Source organism: Verticillium dahliae, genomic scaffold (assembly GCF_000150675.1).
Source record: "Verticillium dahliae VdLs.17 supercont1.8 genomic scaffold, whole genome shotgun sequence".
Taxonomy (NCBI): Eukaryota; Fungi; Ascomycota; class Sordariomycetes; order Glomerellales; family Plectosphaerellaceae; genus Verticillium; species Verticillium dahliae.
The window spans coordinates 723,121-744,774 of record NW_009276927.1 but is presented as its reverse complement, the minus strand read 5'-3'; the positions used below and the strand labels follow the sequence as shown (position 1 = coordinate 744,774).

The following is a 21,654-nucleotide window of genomic DNA, read 5'->3' as shown; positions in this document are numbered from 1 at the left end:
GGGCAACTACATGAGCCCCGAATATATCAACAAGAACCACATCAGCTGGAAATATAAGGAGGAACCCTATCAGCTCAGCACGGTGGAGGGACAAGCGGTCTCGTACGGAGGAGGAATCGTGAATACGGAGACTGCGCCCCTCCAGGTATTCATTTCTCGCCGACCCGGCCACATAACCTTCGACATCACCAACATGGGAGGAAAACAAATCATCCTAGGCATCCCATGGCTCAGACAATGGAACCCTCAGATTGACTGGACAGCTGGCCGCGTCCAGTGGAGTACGTCAGCCCCTGAGGAAAGACCCACGAGCGGTCTCTCAAGCGACCTCCAACTAGCCCTCACGAATAGGGACAACTCAGAGGAGACAACCCCGGAGGAGCTCACAACAGAACAGCAAGAAAGACTGCAGAACGTACCCAAGGAATACTGGAAGTACGAAAAGATCTTCAGGGAAGAAGTCGACACGGTGCTACCTAAGCACACACACTACGACCACGAAATCCCAATCAAGGAAGGGGAGAGCCCCCGATTTAACAAGATCTACGGATTAAACCCTCGACAGATGGATACTCTCGACGAGTATCTCAAGGAGAACCTCAGAAAAGGATACATCCGACCATCGACATCCCCAGCAGGATACCCGATTCTCTTTGTGCCAAAGAAGAATGGCAAGGAAAGACTATGCGTCGACTACAGACAGTTGAACGACATTACCATCAAGAACTGCTACCCATTGCCTCTGATATCAGAACTCAGGGACGCATTAGCAGGAGCCAATTGGTTCACAGCGCTCGATCTCAAAGGAGCATACAACCTCATCCGCATCAAGGATGGAGAAGAATGGAAAACAGCATTCCGAACACGACGAGGACACTACGAGTATTTGGTCATGCCATTCGGATTGACCAACGCCCCCGCAACCTTCCAAAACATGATCAACGATGTACTGCGAGAATTCCTGGACGTCTTCGTGGTAGTGTACCTCGATGACATTCTGATTTTCTCGAAGACGATGGAAGAGCACAAGGGACACGTCCACCAGGTCCTCACACGACTACACCAGCACGAACTGTTAGTAGAACCAGAAAAAGCCAAGTTCCACACACAGGAAGTAGATTTCCTAGGGTATACGATCACCCCAGGAGAAATCAGGATGGAAAAATCCAAAGTGGCAGCCATCAGGGAATGGCCTACACCAAAAAACGTCAAGGACGTCAGAGCATTCCTCGGTTTCGTCAACTTCTATCGACGATTCCTAAAAGGATACAGCAAGACCGCCAATCCTTTGACAAACCTCACGGTCAAGGAAATAGAGTTCGCGTGGAACGAACCCCAAGAAAAAGCATTTCGCCAAATCATCGACGCCGTCCTCAGCGAGCCAGTCCTCCGGATGATAGACCCCGAAAAACCCATGGAAGTCGAGACAGACGCCTCCGACTTCGCCATTGGAGGACAGTTAGGCCAGAGGGACGACCAAGGACGATTGCACCCAGTAGCATTCTTCTCGAAAAAGCTACACGGACCAGAGCTCAACTATCAGATACACGACAAAGAACTCATGGCAATCATCGAAGCCTTCAAAGAATGGAGAACGTATCTCTCCGGAGCACGACACGAAGTCAAGGTCTACACTGACCACAAGAATCTTGCACACTTCACAACGAACAAAGACCTCAACAAACGACAGATTAGATGGGCGGAATTCCTCTCGGAATTCAACTTCACCATCATCTACCGCAAAGGATCTGAGAATGGCAGGGCAGATATCTTGAGCAGACGCTCAGACCACGAACAAACCACACCCCCAAACAATAACGCAATCCTCGCAAGCGACAAAGAAGGAAATCTAATCCCGTACCACCGTACCTTGGCGGTCACCACACGAATAAAACCCGCCAAGCCACCCAAGAGCACCACAGAGCTCATCGAACAAGTCCACGGGGCCAAGGCCCACGGACACCAAGGAGTAGCGAAAACATTCGCCCGACTCAGAAAACATCACGACTTCAAAGGAACCAGACAGGACGTCACAGCAGTGATCCGCAACTGCAACCTCTGCAAGAAAAGCAAGGCAGAGAGACACAGGCCCTATGGAGAACTCAAAGCACTACCAGTACCAACCGCAGCCTGGGAGTCAGTCTCACTGGACTTCATCACCAGCCTGCCACCATCGAAGGAACCCTTAACTGGGACCTCTTACGACAACATCCTAGTAGTCGTCGACCGACTCACCAAGTACTCCTACTTTCTCCCGTATAAAGCCACAGGAACGGCAGAAGACCTCGCCTATGTGTTCCTCAGGAACATTGTGGGACAACACGGACTCCCAAAAGAACTGGTGTCAGATAGAGACAAGCTCTTCACCAGCAACTTCTGGAAGTCACTCATCGCTCAACTTGGAGCCAAACATAAGCTATCCACGGCTTTTCACCCGCAGACAGACGGACAGACAGAAAGAACGAACCAGACTCTAGAGCAGTACCTTCGGTGTTATATCAACTACCAACAAGATGACTGGGTCACATTACTACCCATCGCACAGTTCGCATACAACAGCTCACCAAGCGAGTCAACAAAGGAATCACCCTTCTATGCCAACTACGGGTACAACCCAACAGCCTACGCGGAACGCCGCGAAGCACCGGACACGCCAAAAGCGACCAACATTGCGGTCAACATCCGCAAGATCCAGGAACAAATCAAGCTCGACCTCGAGCTCGTACGCACCAGAATGACCACGTACGCCAACAAGACAAGGATGAAGGGACCATCCTTACAGGAGGGAGATAGCGTCTACCTCATCCGCCGAAACATCAAAACCAAACGACCAAACGACAAATTGGATTTCAAGAAACTAGGACCATTTAAAATTCTCAAGAAACTCTCGGATACCAACTACCACCTCTCATTACCAGAGAACATGAAGATTCACCCCGTTTTTCACATTGCACTACTAGAGCCAGCACCACATAACGCACCACTCGAAACAAACGTGGAAGTCGAAAATACCAACGAGTATGAAGTCGAAAGAATCCTCGATCACAGAAAGATAAGCAAACAAGAAGAATACTTGATCAAATGGAAGAACTATGGGCATGAAGAAAACACATGGGAACCAGTCAAGAACCTGAACTGCCCGCAGTTGCTCCAAGAATATCATCGCCTGGCACAGGACCAAGGTCGGAAAATTCCTCCCCGAAGCCCAACGAGGACCAGTCCACGACGCCGCTAGCACCCCACTCCTGAAGGTCCTGAACCACGTTGGCCTCCTGAGCCTCGAGGCTTAGGTTGTCCCCGCCCAGAGGAAGGACGCCGTCCTCCTCATCCAACTGACGAATCCCACGAGCAAACAACTCTTCCCCACGAGCCTTCGCCGCCTTCCGCATCTTGCGAAGACGGGACAAACGACCCAAGGCCGTCGCCAACTTCGTTTGGAGCACCTCCAACTCCATTTCAGCATCCTCAATCTCAGCCTCTCGCTTCTTCTGCTCTGCAAGAGCCTTTTCCACTAGACGATCATTAGAAAACAGGACCATGACCCCACCAGGGACCAACTTACGCGCAGAAACCACGCTCACACCATCACAAGAGCGACCGCGACGGATGCACTCCCCACAGCGAGAAGAACCAGGGGCGGTCTTACAGACGAGATGTCGCTTGAAGCACCCCGTACAAGGCATCTTGATTTCGCCCTCGGAGTCAATCAAAGCAGCGAGCGCCTTTCTTTGGTCGGTTTTGGCAGACGAACGTTTTATGACACGACCTGACATTTTGTCATGGTTAGTAAGGATGACAAGAGAAGAACCACCGCAGGCGGCTGGGACTTACTACTTATGGCCGCTGGGACATCGGCCTGGAGGAGGAGCATCATGTAACAACCAAGGAAGCAGGGCGGCCGCGAATCGACGACCCCGCGATCAGGGAGCGCGATAAGATAAGAATCGGGCCCACCTGGCAAATCACGTGATGGCTCACTCAGACATAAAGGGTGAGTCGTCGGGCTCACCAAGGACGCCGCAGTGAGCCAGGGAATGGCTCACGGGATAACACACCGTGATCCTAACATCATGGATCACCAACAACTAACCAGTGAGCCATCCAACATGAGCTCACCACCTAACACAACAAGGACAGGATGGCAGGTATATAAGGACGGACATTCTGGACTTGTAGATACATTCTTTCTCACGACAGTGATCAATCTAAGTCTTACCTTGTATTCATTGTAACGAGTGCGCAACGCCTTACGACACCACATCGTCTCAGAGTCACAACCTAAGCTTCTGCAAACAGCAACCCCAACCCTCTGGCAGTGTTCCCCCTTCGGAAGCTGCCAGGTCGTAACACTCGACTTTAAACTTATATATATTAGAATAACTATATACGCTAATAGAATAAGGATAAAGGGATTATCCTTATAAGAAAGAGGTAATATCTACTTTATCTATTAAAATATTAAAATTAAACGATTAAACGATAAATTAAACTTTAAGAAATTAGGACTTTTTAAAATTCTTAAGAAACTCTTAAATATTAACTATTACCTCTTATTATTAGAGAATATAAAGATTTACCCCGTTTTTTATATAATATTTTTAGAATTAATACTATTAAATATATTATTTATAATTAATATAGAAATAGAAGATATAAATAAATATAAAATTAAAAGAATTATCGATTATAGAAAAACGAATAAATAAAATAAATACTTTATTAAATAGAAAAACTATAAATATAAAGAAAATATATAAGAATTAATTAAGAATTTAAATTATTTATAATTATTAAAGTAATATTATTAATCTTAAAGAAATTAAATAATTCTAGGTTAAAGGAGCCTAAAGCGCTCTAATTAATAACCCCGAAACCCCTAACCGCTTATATAGCTATTACGGCCTTAGATTCCTCCTACTCCGCGGAATCTAATTTATCTAGAGACTATAACCCTTAATTTACTATCTTTATACCCCTTTTATAAAGAGATCGCTTCTAAATATAAAGGCGCTTTAAACGATTAAGAGCTTCCGCTACTTAAGACTATAGCTCCTCTAAACGTACCTCTTTATTTAGCTCCTTCTTATCTAGCTTACCTAGCTCCTAGGTAATACGAGATACTATTATAGATTAGCGGATTAAGAAAGCGAGAGAGATATTATTATAAGTATTTATAAGCGTTAATAAGTACCCCTAAACTATTATAGGAGCGACCGCGATAAACGTATTTAGAGTAGCGATTAATGCCCTCTACTATATAATACTTCTAACCCTTCTATTAATAAAAGGAATATAATATAACGTTATAGCTACGAAGCTTAATAAAATTAAATTATTCTTATCGCTTTTAAGTAAATAAGGACTTTAATTTTTTAATACGATTTAATATTTTATTAATATTATAAAGGAAGAATAAATTAAAGGATATAATTATTTAGGGTATAGCGTTTATAAGTAAAGGTCGCTAGGATATCGACCTAGAGGAGGAGAATTATATAATGCCCTAGCCCGGTCGTTATTAGGATACTAGGCAGGATACCCCGTAGGCGATCGGACGCGCTATACGGACCTATAGGATCATTTACGTAACCGTAACTAGATCACGATTCTTAAAGTAATCTAATTATTAACTATACTATAACCTAAGTAATAAGATTACGATAAGAAAAGTAAGCTATCTAATATAGACTTACTAACCTAAGACGATAAGGATAGAATAATAGGTATATAAGGATAGGTATTTAGTACTTATAGATATATTCTTTCTTACGATAATAATTAATCTAAGTCTTACTTTATATCTATTATAATAAATATATAACGCTTTACGATACTATATCGTCTTAGAATTATAACCTAAGCTTCTATAAATAATAACCCTAACCCTCTAATAATATTCCCCCTTCAGAAGCTACTAGGTCGTAATAAGTACGCTCCGAATAATCTAACTTAATATACGAAAACGTAGCGAGGTTCACGAGAGCCTTATAAACGACGAGGATATTCAGGATATAGCGGTATTAGCGATCTAGGAACTATAAGTATAGATAATTAAAGGACGGCTATTAACGATGCTAATAGGATATTATAGATAGATAAAGATAGTCCTATTAATGATTAGGGAAGGACGATAAGCGATCCGAAGTATACTTTAGGTAAGGAAGGATTTAGAGGCTAAATAGGTACGGATAGAGTCTCCGGATATAATAGTAGTATTATTATAGCTTCTAGGGAAACTAGTACTAATAGTATCCGTATACGTATAGGGGATAGATACCTAAGCATTATAGGAAGCGTGCAATACTATATATAGAGCGGTCGCGGACGCTAGGAGAGCTATAGGAGAGGTAGTAGACGTGGTTATTACGGGCGACTTTAATCGCTACGATTAACTATAGGGAGGAGACGATATATCTCCGGTACGATAGGGTAAAGCCGATAATATCATCGACCTAATAAACGAGCTCTCCCTCTATAGTATACTCCTAAGGGGTACGAAGACTTAGTAAGGCGGGGACTACGAGTCGATAATCGACCTAGTACTAGTATTAGAAGACCTAGCTACGGCTATAATTAAGTATACGACGAATAGAATAGAGCATAGGTCGGACTACTATACTATCGAAACGATTTTTAATATATTAGTGCCGGCCCCGAAAATGCAGGACCGACCTCTATATAAGAACGCGCTATAGAATAAAATCAATACTCGAATTTCCACTGTACTCGAGATAGCCCCGATAGAAGGCACGGTTTAAGAGAAGACGGATAGACTTATATTAGTAGTACTAGAAGTAGTATAGGCCTTAATACTAAAAGCTAAACCATCGCTATATACGAAGCGGTAGTAAACGGCGGATCTTACGTAGCTCTACTATATCTATATATATTAGAGGAACCGGGCGAGGGCAGCGAGACGGGCAGGACGGAACGATGAAGCACTAGAGAACACGGCTAAGGGAGCATCGAAACAATACTACGGTGCCATTCGACAACAGAAGAAAACCTATTAGAACGACTTTCTAGCCGACAACGACAATATCTAGAAGGCCGCCAAGTATCTCAAGTCGGGCGACGACGCGGTATTCGGCAAGGTGCCGTAGCTTATAAAGGCTAATAGTACACGGACGACCAACGGCAAAGAGCAAGCGGAAGAATTGCTTACGACTTTCTTCCCGCCCCCACCAGAGCACATCAAGGAGCACTTTTTCCCACCTCGCCTCAAACGTTGCCTCGCGTAGGTCTTGGCCTTAGACAAGACCAGATTATCAATCTATGCTACACCACTAGAACTAACAACCGAAGACAAAGCCCCACCGGGAGGGATGGCCTCAGCTGCTGGCGCATGGATGAACTGTCGGTCTTTAGGGCTCAGCTCAGCTTGTGTCTGTGAAATAGAGGCCTCTGCATCGTCGCTGCTATCGGGACTAACACTGTTACGGCCCTTCAGCCACTTTTTCTTTGCCTTGAGAAGGACGTTGGAATTGATGTGGTGGATACAGAGCTGCTGCTGCACCTCAGGGAACTGATCGTCGAGAACGGCTTTCATCTGGTTGTCGAAATCGGTGATGATGACATCCGGTTGTCGAAATCGGTGTTGATGACATCCGGTTGTCGAAATCGGTGATGATGACATCCGGTTGTCGAATCGAGTGCTGCTCTGCTAATTGTCGAATACTCTGGGAAAGAACTGAAACCCCTCGCGTCTCTCGTTATCATCTAGGACGAAGGCAGCTCTGTAGACGGAACCAAGGCATGTCTGTCCCGTTGCTTAGAATAAGGGAAGCTTGAAGCGGTTGGTATTCTATGTGTTGTCGAAGCTGATCACCTCGGGGAACCGCTTCCACATCTGGAGACAGTAACTTAAGGAATGACGACAAGCTTTACGGTAATCACCATCATCATCAGTGGAAACTATCCTCCAGATGTTCAGCTTCCTTACTTCGGCTACTGGTATATAACCTGCTGTCGACGCACGAGGGTGAAGAGGAGTTTAGTCATCGGCTAGTAGCGGTGTTAGGGTTTGTCCGTCTTTGGTTTGTCCGTGTTGTCTCGTATCCTACTGCTACGGAGGGAAAGCCTTCGGGTAGCTCCTTGGTGCAAATTTCCATTGTGCCTGCAAGTGATAATGGCTCACCGATAGCTCGCCGAGACAGATCGTGACCCCGCCGAGGGACCTGCTGTCAGGGCCTGACGGATGCGGACATACGAGTCAAGTGCGAAAGGTAGCACAACTGGGTATATCAGCTGCTGAGAGCCTCGCTCCTAAGCAGGAGGAGGCCAGAGTTCAGCTGTTCTATCTGCGGACCCCTACAATCGGACTGTGGCGCGGCAACTGAAGACCTCTTCACTCTGTTCATGACGTTGATTCTGACACCTGCCCCGCCATCCACTGTGGGTCTGGTAATAGCTCTTTGCTCTCTCCAACTGCTCCCTATCATCCCACTTGCTCCGTTACCTCGCTCACTCCCGTCTCCCCCGCCTTCGATGTTAATGGATTGATGCGTGGACTGTCCTCGGATGCTTCAAGCCGTCGCTCATGTATAGCGATGTTTTGCCTGGATTCTAATAGCTCCTGTTGCGACCGATGATGGCGCAAGCGTGGTGCCTTGGACATGTGGACAGAGTGAAACGAGTTCAGTTCCCACGTCCTGTGCTGGAAAGTAGGTACGCCGAACCGATGGAGAGCATGCTCAATTGGGGACTTGAGTAGCGGCGCGGAAGAAGCTATTATCAGAATAACCTCTTCCATTCGAATCCAAAAGTACATCGGTATTAAATCTCGGTACTTTTCAGGGGAAGTGTAGTCAAAGGTGTGCATGATGACGACCCTCATGACAACGGCAGTGGTTGCAACGAGACCAAGCGCCATCAAGAAGGTGAGAAGACAACGTTCCACGATTGATCGACTCAGCTTCCAAATCAGGAACATTGGCATGACTGCCAACGTCAAATCGCCGAACATGGCAGCTGCTTCCAGGAAAATTAGCATCATGTAATACAGGCGCATCATTCCCTGATACTTACCTACGATCACGTAGCCGCATATCCAAATTTGCTCCGCGCTGAAACACCGGGCACCCGGAACTTCTTCCCAATGGGCATTAATCGGCCGACACTGCAGGAACTGAAAAACTTCCGTGCCAATGGCGCAGGCAGCTTGGATGCAGATAGTAAACCAGATGAATGCGCGCCACGTCGTGGTCCGGGCGAATTTCAGTAGTAGACACCCGACGGATATCCTGGTAAGGGTTGGTACAAAGGGCGTCAGCAAGACAACCATATATACATATCGAAGGATCTTGACACCCTGCTCTGGGGTTACATCGTAGCTGTGACGGCCAAATCCAGAAGCAACGGTAATTGCGAAGAGCGAGTAAATGACTACTTCGAAGAGCTGCGTCGGCGGTCAGCGTCTTGTATACTCATCCGTGCCAGTTGCTTTACTCACGATTGCGATCGAGATCGTATAATCCGAGGCATCCAGCTTATGTGTCGGAGTTACGCGAGTATAGATTCTTACTGAGAAAATGAGGATGGCAAGAACGAAAAAGGGTGTGACGATAGCTAGAGCCCGCGGCCCCAACGAGTCGTGCGACAGAGAACCGTCATCGTTCATAATGGGCAAACCCAGAATAAGTTCGGTCAAGCAGTACCAAAGGAGAGAAGGTGAGGAAACTCGAAGTGTAGCAGCTTACCTAGCATTCACTGCACCTCCTTATGAGCAATGAATGATAGGATGGCATGGATGATGGCCAGGCTATGACCAGGAGAAATCATATGGCCTTCGTTCTTTCTGTTTGCCTTCTGGCCTTCCGGGTGACTGAGAGGCCAGAAGCCGGCCGCCGTGGCTTAAGCCAATAAGTACGCTGCTTACAAGCCTCATCAGAACAGCAAAGGCCCGTGGCTGAGACAAGTCTTGACAGGATTGGATATGCTTGCTTGTTTCGCATAGGCGCAAAAGCTAATACCAGCCACCCCAATAGCGCCATCACATGCCACAATAACTCGAACACCAGAAACTGAGGGCCACTACGGAAGTGTATTTCAAAAGTTCTGTCTGCCGCTAGCAAGGTAACAGCACGCCACTATCACAGATACCTTGAGTACTTCGTGCTTCCTGTAACTCGATGAGATTCTAGCGAGCTTCAGTGCTGTGGTCGCTTATAGGAAATCACCTACAGGGGAAGATGAAGCCTGATGCTATAGGGTACCAGGCGCTGATGATTTTCGGACGATGTTACTGTTGGTATCTCTGATATCTGCTAGCGCGACAAGGACCTTGGCAGGACAATACTCTTGAAATGCACCTCCGTCACATGGACGGACATAAGCTTCCGGGGCAAAGACGGAGACTGCCGAGCCGGGAGTATTCTCGGACGATGACATGTCGCATCCTCGCTTGGCGTGGTTGCCGTCTGAGAGCAATGTATTGGAAGAATTGGCCGCCATGGCAGACCCATGCCCCACCAGCTCCTCGTCTTCGACTCTACGCCTGGCAGCCCCTGGCTAACCTGGCCCTCGCTGCAGCGCTGGTCGCGCGCTGTGACTATCAGTACCGCCAACCGGTTCCCCTGGCCCTTTGGCGTCACCCAGTGTATATGGGGTTTCATTCTGACCGTTAAAGTGTTTGCCGGCTGGTGTGTTGGCCGCGAAGCCGCCGGCGCCTTCGCCCTGCGTGTCATCGACGATGAGAATTTCGAAACGAGGGAGGCCAGGAGGCTGTATCTCTACAGCAAGGAGGACGATCTCATCACGTCGGACGATATAGAGATGTATATTGCCGAATCGAGGCAGAAGGGCTACCAGATACGGGTCGAGATGTTCGAGGGCAGCGGCCACGTCGGCCATATGCGCATGCATCCTCAGTGCTACTGGAAGTCCATCGCCGACTCATGGGACTGGACGAACCGGAGGCCTGACAAGGAGTAGACCCATTTTTGTCTGCTGTACGTTGCGTAGGGTGAAGCGATCGACATGTTCACAGACAATCATTGCGCGCGATGAAGATTCGTGGCGTTAGGTGTTGATGGTTGGAATGGCGCTTGGCAATTTAAGGTAATGATAGCATAACTACATGGAATTCAATCAAGAACGGAAAAGAGCAAAAGTTATGCGGTGCCGTTGCTAGTGAGTGAAACTACGTGACCCTTGAAGAAGAGCCGAGATTCGTATCATGTCGACCTGTGCCACCGTCATCCTAGACGCTAGTCAGCTGGTTGGCGACATCCAAACATACTCTCGACGTTTCTCGAGCGTGATCTCCGGTCACGTAGCAAATAGGTAACAAGTACATACGAGACATATCTTCCTTGGGATGGAGTACGTCCTCGAACCGAGGTAGATGGAAAATACGGTGCAATCCATCCTATTGATGATGATGATATTTGCATTTAAACGCCAGGATATGCTCGAGAGGCAAAAGATGCCCGCACCGGCTGTCGCCTCGAAAATGTCTAGGTCTACACTGCGCTAACTTCGCGAATGCGAATTATGTCATACTAGATCCCTCGCGGTTTAGGAGTAGGTTGTTCGTCTGTTATGGGGGTCTGGCCTTGTTAGGCTTTAGGGCCATGGGGCCGGGGGGATTATTGGCCTCAGCAGTCCTGAGATTCTCTGTTTACTCAACAGGGTTGAGCATCTAGTAGAACCTATCGTACTTTGATGTGACGCATGCTTGATGGAGGGAGCATGGACGTTGATGCTGGCTCTTCACGGTGACCAATATTCGGATACTTTTCAGGTACAGAGCCCCCTGGTTTCGGAGCTCAGAGGGATCTTCGACGCTACCGACAATAGTGACCAACCTTAGTCCAAAATTACCAACTTGATGGACAAGCTTTTCAGGAGGGACCCGTTCCTCCACAAGACTGGCGAATGAGTGCCCGCGGGCTTGCCCAGGAACCACCCATCCGGCACCAGACATCAAGGCGTGATACACCACAACTCCGGACTGGGGAAGATCTTCCGGAAGTTTTCGGTTAGTGTCCGCTATTGAAACGCCGTTGTTAGTGAGCTTGGTGGTGCTCGGGTGCTCCCGCAAATCATCTAACGGGGTCACCGTTTCCCCACACACCTGAGTCAACTTGGACTTCGTCCGCCTGGTCGGCGGGATTTACCGTGAGAAAACTCTATCAGGTTGCCCAACATCAGCCCTCCGTCTTCCAATGAAAGGGCTAAGTGAGTTCACTCCGCACTCGGGTGCCATTCTGCAAAGACAAGGTCCAACGTGAACCGGCTTGAGGGTGTAACATTGCCGCCTTCTGGTGGCACAGTCGTCTGAGCTCGCAAGAAGGATGAGGAGGCAGCAAGAGGTTGGGTTCTTGCGGCGTTGCCAATTTGTGACGCCCGTCACGGAGTTGGGGTCATCTTTTCAAGGGGGGGGGGGGGCAATCAGATAATTTTGTATCATTTGTTCGCGAGGACTTATCATCTATACCTACCACCCTAGGAAGCCTTTGAGAATCAATCAACAGGGGGTGATACTGCAATACTCGTCTGTTGCGGCTGACCGAGCTTGATTGAAGGGGTGAGGAAGGTAGGTCCGTCCATGGTCCATTGCGCTGATTGCAGAGCTCGTTCGGGTATTTCCCACACGTGATGGATGTCTCCTGCCCCGCTGCCCCTCTGCCCCTCTTCATGTCTGGCATTAGTGCCTTTTATCGTCGGTGGGGCCTCGAGAGGAAGTCACTGCCAGGGCCCTTTCTCCGACGGAGTGGGCAGGAAGACCCTGTCCTGGCTTCTTCCTTCTTTATTCGGACTATGGTGGTGCCTGGTCTGGGTCGCTGCTTCCCCGCAAAACATGGGCCGATTTCTCCAGAGTCACACTCCCGTCAGGGTCGTCTCCTCAGAAATTCTCCAGTCTTTGCCCCGAGTCTAAGCTTCGGCCTCTGACCCATCTCCAACACGACAACGATTCCCAAGATCATGCATCTGCCCCCATAGCGACAACACCCGCATTCACTCCGCTTCGCGCGACGACGCAGCATCGTCGCCATGCAAGACGCCAATGGCAATGGCAGCGGCAGTGGCAGCGGCAGCGGCAGCGGCAGCATCAACGTTGCCAGCGTCGCCAGCACTGCCAGCACCGGCACCGGCACCGGCACCGTCACCAGTACAGGCACAAGCACAGGCGCAGGCGCAGCCCCTAGCCTTCACCCCCTGACGCAAACGCCAACACCTCAACTCCTCCAGCTGCCAGTTCCCCATCAAAGCCAATCCATCGGTACAGCCAACGGTTCCTCCACATCCGCCGTGCCCTCGCGTCCGGGTCCTTCCTCCTCGGGCAGGCGATTCATCCGATCGCGCGAGGGCTGTCTGACATGCAAGTGAGTCAACGGCTGCTGTCTCTTGCTGTCTCAGCCCTGCATCCCTTGCTTTTCGTTGATGCTTTGATCATCTCATTAATGCCTCTTGGACTGTCTACTCTTGCTCCGCTCAGCACACTCTCGCACACGCTGACTCTCCCAGACGCCGCAAGGTCAAGTGTGATGAACAGCGACCCAGATGCTCCCACTGCGAGCGACTCAACCTCGAGTGCAAGTGGCGTCCCCAGTCCAGCATCAGCCAGCAGAGAAGGCAGATGACTGCCGTGAGCGGCTCGGTCACCAGTCCCGTTCCTCCTTCTCCTGCCACGGATAGCTCACCCAATGCTCCTGGCTCTCTGCCGGGCCATGCCGTCGATGAGGTGTTTGATTATGCGAGCTTCATGTGGGACTCGGGCGACTTTTGGCAGCAGGTCAGTCCTCTGCTGACAACAGCCAATGCTGTCATGCCCTTTCCGCCACCGGATCGAGGCTCCATGAGCGCTTCCCTGGAATCAGCGGGCATCGACAAATTTGACACCATGGGCGCTGTCCAGCAGGAACACCAACCACTACAGCTGCTGCCACCAGCAGGCGGTGACGACGATCGTCTGTTTGACTTTTTTGCTCGCTCGAACAATCCACCATTGCTCGCCGAGGTTGAGACCCAGAAGAAGTGGCTGGCCATGCGCCACGTCGTAGTTGAGATGGCCCGTGTCTCGAGAATGGTGCGCTGTGCGATACTCGCCTTCTCTAATGTCCTCATTGTTCGCTCCGAAGGGCCATGGGCTGCTGTTCATCAGGGCCATTACGAAAGCGCCGTCGCCGAGCTTGCCGCGTTCGACATGGCCTCTCTGACCGAGCATAGCCAGTACAGAGAGCATCTGCTGATCTCTCTCTTCTTTCTGGCCTACGTCGACATTGTGGAAAGCAGGCTCGAGGCAGCTCATTTGCACCTCAAGCGAGCGTATCTGATCTTCCGAGAAGCGAACAAGAGCGGCATCGTCTCGGTTGAGAAGCAGTTTTTCTTGTGGTTCCGCATTCTCGACGGCCGAGCCGTGTCTGGTGGAGGTGACGGTCTCTTTCTGGCTCAAGACGACGAGCTGATGCTGTTTGACGCCTCTCCGGCAAGTTTTGAGGGTGATGGAGAAGATGGACCAAAAGATGACCTTGTCGATGGTGATATTGAAGCTGTCCTCTTTCAAGTTCTCTACCAACCAGGCATTGTCTTCTATCAGAAGGTACAGAGCTTTATGGGCCGTATCTCCAAGATTGATCCGTGGCATCGCTCCCGAGGCACGGTGGAGGACGAAACGGAGGTCATGAATATCGCTGCTGGCATTGCAACGGACCTGCGGACATTATACGATCAGAGGCCTCCGCTCATGGATTACGCCGTTGCAGGGAAGCTCACGGAGAGACACATCTCGGCCCATCTCGCCTTCGCCATCACAAGATCTTTCCGCACTTACTTATCCAACTACTACGCCAGCAAGGTCCATCTGCATCGCGTGGCATACAAGACCCTACCCCTGACAAGGGACACTCTCGATGCTCTCATCAACATCCGTCAGCTGGCGCGCCAACTCGTCAACGGCCTCTCTGTAGATGACGCGCTGCCTGTCAATATGCTCTGGCCTCTGTTGATGCTGGGCGTGGAAGAGCAGGACCCGGATGAGAAAGCATGGATCAAGACGCAGATCTTGCGGATGGAGAAGGTTGCTGGCAACGCGAGGATCACGGCGCAAGTTCTCGAAGAGGTCCAGACTCGCCAGGATGCGGCCAAGATGCGGATGGACATTCGCTCAGTCATGATTGCTGTTTTCAACTCGTCGTTTGCGATTGTTTAGCGGAACCTGAGCACTCGTTCGATCTGCGGCTGGGGGGTACGGCAATGAGGATCTCGGGAGGCGAGGGACCACAGGGCCATCGGCATTGGGCGTTGTAAAGGAGTTGATTTTCCATGCCCGCCGCGTCAGGAGGCCACGACTTCGGGATGGGACACATGTTGTCATTTATGCGAATTGACATCTGCACGGCCGGGAGCGGGCCGTATTACCCGGTATCAAGAAATCCCTCGCACGCTGCTCACAGCATTATGCGCGTCTCATCGGGTGCCATGACCGAGGATGATCGTCATTCGGACTTGGACTTGAGCCCCGCGAAGTATCATACTGATGATGGGTACGATTGGCACTGGCTCATCGGACTGCACCGACAAGCTATCTGCATCACCTTGCGGGCCGACATCTGCAAACAGAATCTGACACCCTGGTCGGGCATCAGGCCCTCGACACAATCTCAGACAAGGCGTTCTTCGGGCACTTCAGACCAGACAGAGGCCCATCGAAATGGTAGGCCGACGAAGTGCACCATGGTAGCAGCCCAGCCGGCACGGCTGGGATGGGGTATGCCGCGTCCTGATGATGCAGCCACGACATCGCCAACCATATCTAGCGTCTTTCCTCCAGGTGTCTCCGCATTCAAGTCGTTTGCCGCAGATCGCGGAGCTCGGAGCGTCATGTCATCGGGGCTCAATCTCGTCGGACGCACCCCTGCAACATGCGACGAGCTCGGGTCGGAGACGGTCGCATCGAGACCCGATTCGTGGGCCTTGACACCCACACGTCGACTGCCGCCCCGCTGCTAACCCGTTTCTGCTCACTACCGATCGCATGTGAGGTGCGACTCCAGATTCCGGCACCATCATACAAGTTCGTTGACAGCTTTGGCTGGAGCTGTCCCATTACCCCTCAACCCCTCCATCAACCGGCTCCCCACAGCGAGCTCAGCATTCGGTCAATTATGGTGCCCTTGTTCGCGTCGCGTGCAAGCACAGGGCGGGGGACGAGCGGGGAGGAGAGCTGCTGACAGCATACTTCGACGAGTCGCTCCGTCGGGGCCGTCGCGTCGTCGAGTCGAGTCGCGGGTCACCGACGTGGGGTGAATGGAAAGACGTTACATGTCGGACCGGTCGTGGCGAAAGGATCCCGTCGACTCGAGTCAAGTAGGAGCTTCCATCTTGTCGGACGTACATTACTTTACTTTCTCTCGTCGCGTCTTTGTTTCTCTGGACTTGATTCAACTTGATTCACATTCTTCCTGCATTTTCCCTTGCTCTGTGTAGTCCCTTGACGCCCGTCCGAGAACCTGTTCAGTGTCCCCCCCCCCTCCCCCCCCGCTACTTCTCACGAACCCGCGCACGACACCGACATTACGATGGGGTCTGTTCCGACAACGAAGAAGACGCCTCTGACGGGCGTCCATGTTCCCTGCCTGACGTGGTTCAAAGATGGCGCCGACCAGGAGATCGACTGGGAGCTCCAGCGTGAGCACCTTGAATTCGTCATCTCTGCCGGCCTCGAGGGCGTTGTCATTGCCGGCACCAACGGCGAGGCCGTGACGCTCTCCTCCGACGAGAAGGCCCGTCTGCTTCGCCTGACCCGCGAAGTCGCCGTCCAACAGGGTCGACCTGATCTTGTCATCACCATGGGCACCTCGGGCCACTGCACTCGCGACGTTGTCGCCGAGACCAAGATTGCCGCTGAGGCTGGCGCCGACTACCTCCTCGTGCTCGTGCCGAGCTACTTCCACTTTGCCATGGACGCCGACGCCATCTGCGCCTTCTTTGAAGAGGTAAGACTTCTGTTGTCCGCGACTCTTGCCGGCGAGCGCGCATGGGCGCACCCGAAGCGTGTCATGTGGCAAAAGAAGCACGCGCTGACGCATCCAGCTCGCCACGGCCTCGCCCCTCCCTATCATGATCTACAACTTCCCCGGCGTCGTCGCCGGCCTCGACGTCAACTCGGACATGTTTTCCCGCCTCGGCGCCCACCCCAACATAGTCGGCTGCAAGCTCACCTGCGGCGGCATCGCCAAGGTGTCGCGCATCGCCGCCGAGTTTGCCCCGACCGACTTCTTCGCCCTCACCGGCCAGTCCGACTGGCTCGTGCCGGGCCTCAGCGTCGGCGCCACAGGCGTCGTCACGGGCGTCGCGAACCTGTACCCCCGCGCCTGCGCCGCCGTCTACGACCGCTACGTCGCCGGCGACACGGCCGAGGCCACGCGCCTGCAGCTCGCGCTGGCCAGGGCCGAGTGGGGGTTCGCCAAGGGCGGCATCAACGGCACGAAATGGGTCGTCGCCGCACTGCGGGGGTATGGCCCCGAGAGGGCGCACTGCCGGCGGCCGTACCCGCGGTACGAGGACGCGAAGAAGCAGGCTTGGATCCGGGACGTTGTCGGCGCGTTGGCTGTTGAGGAGGAGAAGCTCGGCAAGAGGGTGATTGCGTAGATTGGATAGAGTAGGACTGGATGCTGTAGATCAATGGCATTGCTGGAATTGGAAGACTGGACTAGCTGCTCGTTTATGGTGATCTGTGTGGTTAGGAAAACGACGAGCCTGACGTCGGGTGTGGAAACTAAATGGCCGAGCTCCGAAGAAGTCATCTGTTAAATTGAAGTAGAATTCCTGTGATTCATGACTTGATGACATCTTTCCTTTGCGAAGGAGTGCAGATCTTGCGATTTGGAAATCGAACCTGCAGAGCACGCCTGGCATTGGAAAGCCCGACACGGAGCTCGTCGCTCTCTGGTACCGCGGCCTGTTGAAGCCGTGACTTAACCTGACCCCCGTGACAGGATCTGAGAGGTCAAGTTCTGATTTCCGAGAACGAGTTCTTGATTCTCTATGAAAGTAGGAACTGCATCAAGATACCTATTTGCTAGTGCAGCCTGGTCATGTCGAAACGAAAGGTGTCTTGATTCACGACATAAAACTACACTCGAAAAATCCGCGAACACACGATTCAACAAACTCTCAATAATTACTTGATTGGACGATACTGCCGAAGCACTCCATACTGTGCATCCCAGTACCTATTCCTCCTGGTGGCCTCTAAAACAACCATCAAGCCCTCTCGGTGTGGTCTGTCATTCCAGGCTTGCCAACTCCCTCCTCAATGCTGACCGCATCCTCCTTGGCCAGCGGTGTCTGCACAATGCCCTGGGCCCGACGATCACCCTCGTACCCAAACAGCACGTCCATCTGCTCGAGGGTGACGCCCTTGGTCTCGGGCAGGAAGAAGTACGCCCAGAGAGTGGCGGTAAGCATCCAGCAGGCAAAGAAGAACCAGACGCCAAAGTCGAGCGACTCAAAGATGTACGGAAGTGCCTTGGTGATGATGAACTGAATCATCCACTGAGTGAAGGCGGCGAAAGTTCCGGTCAGGTTGCGCAGCGCACCGGGGAAGATTTCGGCGGACACAATCCAGGGGATACCGTTCAAACCGAAAGACCAGCTGAAAAGAGGTTAGATGATACAACAATAAGATAGAGGCTCCAGACCACTTACAACACAGAGTAGATCATGATGGCAGCTGTAGCGGCCTTTCCACCAGCGGCGTTCGACGCAGAGAGCTCATTGCCGGCCGCGATAATCGGCGCAGGGTTGCCAACCTTGACGTAGGCGCCGACGAACCACAGGCAGAGCGAACAGGCGAGCGAGGAGATGATCGTGGGATTGCGACGTCCCCAAATGTCGATAAGAGCTCCATAGAAGATGATCGACGCGACAGCCTTAACAAGGCCATAGATACCAGTGTATAGAGCGACGTCCTTGATACCAATAGACCCGAACAGCATGGGCGAGTAGTAGTTGATGGCTGCTGCGCCCGACATGTTCTGAAGCGAGAAGGAGCAGAAAACGAGCAGTAGACGGTTCCACATGCCCTTGCGGCTTAGTTCGGCCAGGCAGCCGCGGATATAGGCCCAGAAGCCAGTACCATACTTCGCAGCAACATCAGCTTCTTCGGAGAGACGGGTGTTGATGATAGCAACCTCTTCCTGCATGTATTGGTGGTCCATGGGGAGGTGGCGCAGGGCTACGAGGGCCTTCTCGGCTTCGGCGATACGGCCCTTCTTGAAGAGCCACAGCGGGGACTCGTGTAGGAAGAAGCCTCCAACAAGAAGGAAGCCGGCGGGGATGAGCTGAACGGCCATAGGAACGCGCCAAGCTGCGCGGCTGTTTGGGTCCATGTTCTGGTTGACGCCGTAGTTAATCCAGAAGCCGACGAGGGATCCTGTCTGATATGTAACTTCGAAAAGGCCTGTGAGGATACCGCGGATTGAAGAGATAGAGAGCTCGGCAATATAGGATGGGACTGTAGCAGTGATAACGCCGCAACCCCAGCCGGTAAGAGCACGGCCAGCATAGATATTGGCCAAGTCGGTGGTAGCGGCGACCATCGGGACAGCGCCAGCAATAAAGACAAGGTTGGCGATGATGAGCGCCCACTTACGGCCGATATACTCGGTAACTGCAACATTAGTGACAGTTCGAAAGTATAGAGTGGATCAGCCTACTGAAGAAGCACATCAAGGCACCACCGAGGGCACCCGCTTGGAATGCAGACGTAATGTTCGAGCTGATGCCGGACTTGTTGGCGTCTGTGATGCCAAAGTCGTCCTTGAAGCCGGCGCGGGCAATGGTCGTGCCAATAAAGGCGGAGTCATAGCCGAACCTGCAGTCGCGTCAGTATCTGGCGGTCACTGTTCGAAAGACAGCCGTCACATACAGCAACGAGCCCATGGCAATAATGGACGCCTCTGTGTACAGACGCCAATTGTAGACCTCCTTCGGCGTCGGCCGATCCTCGACAGCTTTGAGACCACCCATGGTCGCTTCGTTGACGGAAAAGCGGTTGTGGAGCTGGCGTTTATCCGCAATGCTCTGACGATGATGTCGACTGGATATTCTCGGCTGGAGACCTCCGAGAGATGACTGTCCCGTTCGATGTCGTAATTGCTAATGACGAGAGGAGTGAAGAGGAATCCCAAGAAAACAAGACTGGTGGTGAGGTTGTCCTGGGATACTTATCCTCCCGAACCCCACCCGAAGGCGATCATAAAGAATTAGGGAAAGTCTGGGGAACTGCCAACCCACGTCGTCAATGTGTCTTGTCAGGCGAGCGGCGCGCGAGCACTGCGACGGCGACCGACAGGGGTGGTTTGAGAGGCGAGGGGGTGACAATGGGGGATGGTTGATGGATCGTGGAGCTCCGGGGAGTGAGGGGGACGTGCATCGGGCTCGTCCAAGTGGGCAAGGCGGAGGCTGATCTGGGGATAGAGTCATGCTCCATACTGCAAAGCCGATGCCGACGTCGTTGGTGGGAAGATTGTCCCACGCCCACAGGGAGGCCAAAGGCGACAAACTTGGCATGAACCTGGTGCTGCCGCGCCGCTTGACTCGGTGCCCCGGTGTTCTGAGGGCCGAACCCCCACCATGTGCACGACGCTGGCCCCGTCTCGTTCCCTCCTGTAAGGCGATCGGAGCCGAGAAGCGAGCCGACCGTCGCGAGCAGACGTCGCGATTGGGTCAAGAGGAAGCAGGCGGCTGCAGGGCTTTTGGTCAAAACATCGGCGCCGCGCTAGCAGACGACGACGGCGGCATCTGGAATGGTGGTCTCGGGACAGGAAGAACACCTGACGGCCAACCCCCGAATAAATGGCTTCCGCTCCCCTTCAAGTCAGGTCACCTCTGGGGCAGATGGCGTCGCATCAACACGTGGGATGGGTTCCGAGGCTCTGGGTCGCTTCGTCAATTGGGACGGCAAGGTTCTGGGGCGACGCGGTGCCGACCCATTTCAGCCCCATCGACATTGCCTGATGGTAGTTCCGCAATGAAGCAACATCATGGGTTTTTTCATGTGTCATCAACTTGGTCGTCTTCTGTCGTTTCGATGATCTGTGATCGGAACCTCGACAGACGGCTATGTGATGTCGGCTCGGCGTCATTCTTCGGTTCTCGCACGCGGTGTCGGATCTTACGCCGCCCTCTGTTGCTTGAAGCGTGTGGCCGTGGTTTTGGCTCGGGTCGTATGAGTCTAGTGTCTTTCGGCAAGCTCGATCGTAGGTCCTCGTCTGTCAGGCCTCTTGTCAGTCAGTTTTCAGCACTCCATACTGTTCCAAGAATGAACGTCCGGCGTCCGGTTCAATGCTTCCATTGGACTGCAATTACACCTGGTTGCTTTGGCTGTCTTCGGATGCTTCACGGCTTGGTGTTGAACCTACTGTTGGCTCTAGACGGTATGAGATGCACGAAGGCATTCTGGACCGAAGACGACAGATATTGGAAATAGAGCTAGGTTCGTTGCTATGCCTTGTCTGGGGGAAATGCGATGCAGCTTCTTCGGAGTCTTCTTTTCAGGGGTGTGGTCGTTCACTGCATTTTGGACCTGCTGGGGTTCACTGCAAATGCCGGGCATGGATGATGAGAAAGCATGACCATCATGTCCATTCCCTGCAATGATGGAGGTCAGGGGCGATGAGGTGATGGACCCTTGGCCACAGCAAA

At 51.7% G+C, this 21,654-nt stretch overlaps 6 protein-coding genes across 6 annotated transcripts; 3 read left to right on the top strand and 3 right to left on the bottom strand.

Annotated features, from left to right (window-relative positions):
* Positions 1-7,273: 7,273 nt before the first annotated feature.
* Positions 7,274-7,636, bottom strand: VDAG_04792 (uncharacterized protein; the record flags this gene model as incomplete). Its single annotated transcript, XM_009654396.1, has 1 exon — positions 7,274-7,636. The coding sequence occupies one exon, from the start codon at positions 7,634-7,636 to the stop codon at positions 7,274-7,276; it is 363 nt and encodes a 120-aa protein (XP_009652691.1).
* Positions 7,637-8,693: 1,057 nt separating this feature from the next.
* Positions 8,694-9,619, bottom strand: VDAG_04791 (uncharacterized protein; the record flags this gene model as incomplete). Its single annotated transcript, XM_009654395.1, has 6 exons — positions 8,694-8,727; positions 8,790-8,973; positions 9,028-9,127; positions 9,180-9,242; positions 9,326-9,397; positions 9,524-9,619. The coding sequence occupies 6 exons, from the start codon at positions 9,617-9,619 to the stop codon at positions 8,694-8,696; spliced, it is 549 nt and encodes a 182-aa protein (XP_009652690.1).
* Positions 9,620-10,461: 842 nt separating this feature from the next.
* Positions 10,462-10,932, top strand: VDAG_04790 (PaxU; the record flags this gene model as incomplete). Its single annotated transcript, XM_009654394.1, has 1 exon — positions 10,462-10,932. The coding sequence occupies one exon, from the start codon at positions 10,462-10,464 to the stop codon at positions 10,930-10,932; it is 471 nt and encodes a 156-aa protein (XP_009652689.1).
* Positions 10,933-12,996: 2,064 nt separating this feature from the next.
* On the top strand, positions 12,997-15,154 carry VDAG_04789 (uncharacterized protein; the record flags this gene model as incomplete). Its single annotated transcript, XM_009654393.1, has 2 exons — positions 12,997-13,328; positions 13,471-15,154. The coding sequence occupies 2 exons, from the start codon at positions 12,997-12,999 to the stop codon at positions 15,152-15,154; spliced, it is 2,016 nt and encodes a 671-aa protein (XP_009652688.1).
* A 1,369-nt stretch (positions 15,155-16,523) lies between these two features.
* Positions 16,524-17,595, top strand: VDAG_04788 (dihydrodipicolinate synthase; the record flags this gene model as incomplete). The annotated part of the gene is made up of 2 exons (XM_009654392.1): positions 16,524-16,940; positions 17,038-17,595. 2 exons carry the CDS (start codon positions 16,524-16,526, stop codon positions 17,593-17,595), a joined length of 975 nt encoding a protein of 324 aa, XP_009652687.1.
* A 615-nt stretch (positions 17,596-18,210) lies between these two features.
* VDAG_04787 (quinate permease) lies at positions 18,211-19,977 on the bottom strand (the record flags this gene model as incomplete). The annotated part of the gene is made up of 4 exons (XM_009654391.1): positions 18,211-18,601; positions 18,655-19,618; positions 19,665-19,822; positions 19,877-19,977. The coding sequence occupies 4 exons, from the start codon at positions 19,975-19,977 to the stop codon at positions 18,211-18,213; spliced, it is 1,614 nt and encodes a 537-aa protein (XP_009652686.1).
* Between the last annotated feature and the right edge of the window lie 1,677 nt (positions 19,978-21,654).